This window comes from Geospiza fortis, unplaced genomic scaffold, assembly GCF_000277835.1.
Source record: "Geospiza fortis unplaced genomic scaffold, GeoFor_1.0 scaffold27, whole genome shotgun sequence".
NCBI classification, from domain to species: domain Eukaryota; kingdom Metazoa; phylum Chordata; class Aves; order Passeriformes; family Thraupidae; genus Geospiza; species Geospiza fortis.
The window spans coordinates 1,592,940-1,594,992 of NW_005054329.1; the positions used below are offsets into that span (position 1 = coordinate 1,592,940).

General features: G+C 60.2%; 1 protein-coding gene across 1 annotated transcript in view; it reads right to left on the reverse strand.

The window, feature by feature from the left end:
* Positions 1–465, reverse strand: part of PTGS1 (prostaglandin-endoperoxide synthase 1) — a 5,569-nt gene extending 5,104 nt beyond the window's left edge. The window contains 3 exon segments of the mRNA XM_005421244.2: positions 30–170; positions 292–433; positions 436–465. Coding sequence (XP_005421301.1) covers positions 30–170; positions 292–433; positions 436–465 — 313 coding nt within the window.
* Between the last annotated feature and the right edge of the window lie 1,588 nt (positions 466–2,053).

The following is a 2,053-nucleotide window of genomic DNA, read 5'->3' on the forward strand; positions in this document are numbered from 1 at the left end:
GACCCCCAAGACCCTCCCCGACCCCTCACCTGTCAGCACGAGCCTCATGAGCGTGTCCCTGATGAAGGTGCTGTTGATAATGTCCCAAACCCACTTGAAGTGGGTCAGGATGAAGTGGTAGAAAGCAGGACTGGGCTTCAGCAAGTTGTGGAGACGTGTCCAGAACTCAGCTGGGGGAAACAGAGCAGTCACTCTCCCTGCTGAGGAGCCAGCCCACCCAGAGCAGTGAGTGCTGAGGGCACAGTGCTGCCCTGGCACCCACGGGTGGCAGATCCTGGGGCAGGGACTCACGGGAGGTGCAGTTGAGCCCGTAGTAGCCGGTCCGGGTGCAGTCACACTCGTATCCTCTCAGGCCGACCCTCACACACACCCCTTGGTTCTGGCAGGGGAAATAGCAACAGGGATTCACTGCAGGGAGAGAGAGAGAGAGAGAGGCATCACCATCCAGCCAGCACATCTCTGCATCCACTGGCTCCCTGCTCCTCAAGGAGGGTCAGTGCCTCGGACCCAGCCCAGCAGGTCCAGCTCAGGAGAGGAGCTGCAGTGCTGCAGGAGCCGAGCACTGCCCTGCTGGGGTGTCTCCCCCGTGCCTGGGGGGCTGCTGTGCCCCCGGAGCCCCAGCCCGAGCTAAAGCCGTGCCAACAGCCACCGTGTTAATAACAACAGCCATTGTCAGGGCCGTTTGCTTTGGCAGGGCCCCCTGGCCCCGCTGCCCCCAGCGGATGGAAAGGGCCTCTCATGGCTCACTCCCGGCTCCTGCCCGGCCCCTTCCTCCACCACCTTCGTGCCCAGCCTGCAGGGCCGAGATAAGGCCCCTTGCAGCCCTTCCCAGGGCGGTGGGATGACGTGGGACAGGGAGACCCCCTGGCACAGAGCAGCTCCCACGCTGAGCAGCTCCATCCCCACCAAGCCTCTCCGGGCTGTCCTGGAGCAAGAAGATCCTTGTAACTCCACCATCCGCAGCCCCTCCAAGAGCGGAAACCTCAGGAGATGTAGAAACACAGTCCAGGATAGCCAGAGATTCCTCTGCCTTCCATCAGCCAAAGGAGTGCTCTGGAAATTGGGATGTTCTCTGTCACTGCTGCCTCCTGAAATCCTCACCAGTGGCATTCTCAACTCACCAGGCCAGGTCTGGACAGAGCCTTTGTGCCAGGAGGGAAGTGCCTAAAGCCCAGAGCGAGCTGCACACCTGGCTTTGTCAGAGCACACTGGAGGCCACCAGCCCCACCAGGGCACACAGCACTCATGGACCAGGTGCCACCAACACAGTGCCCAGCTCTGGAGCTGCTGGCTGCAGGAATGGGGGACAGGCAGCACACCCCGACTGCTGAAGAGACCGACAGCCACTGCCAGTGTGCCCAGTGCCACAGCTGGTGGAGGATGGTCTCCTGAGCCCATCAGCTGCTCCATGTGGCTCGTGAGCTCGCCAGATCCCTGCCGGGCCTGCTTCAGGTTCTTCTGGAATTTGGGAACAAGTTCCATTGCTGGGGTGGTGGGATGGGCATGCAGAACAGAAACCACATTTTTTCCATAGGAAATTGCAGCTAAAAATTAACATCTTTGGAAAATAAATGTAATTTTGTGAAGTTGCTCAGTGTCCCAGCAGGCACATGCTCGGGGCAGGGCAGGGAGCCCGGGGCTCTGCCTGCAGCTCTGCTGGGCTGTGCTCAGCCCTGTGGTCCCAAATCCCTCCCAGCACAGGGCCCGACTTGCAAAGACATGCTCAGCTCCCAGCACTTCCATCAGGTTCCCTTTCATCTTGGATCTTTTCATGTCTCCAGACGGGAGGCAGCAGGCAGGATCTTATTTATCTCAGACAAATTAAGGTCAGACCACCCGTTCAGATTTTTGCAAGATGGGAATTTTTGGGAAGGGGGAGGTGTTGCAGCGCAGCTGGAGCATCCTCTGGGCTATTCCCACGCCGGTAATTCCACACTTGGCTCTGCTGCAGAGCCGGTGAAAGCCCCGACGAGCAGCCCCGTGCCCGCTGCAGCCCGGGGGAAGCCGGGCTCTGGTGGGCTGGGAGGATGCTCCAGTGCAGCACGTCGAGTCC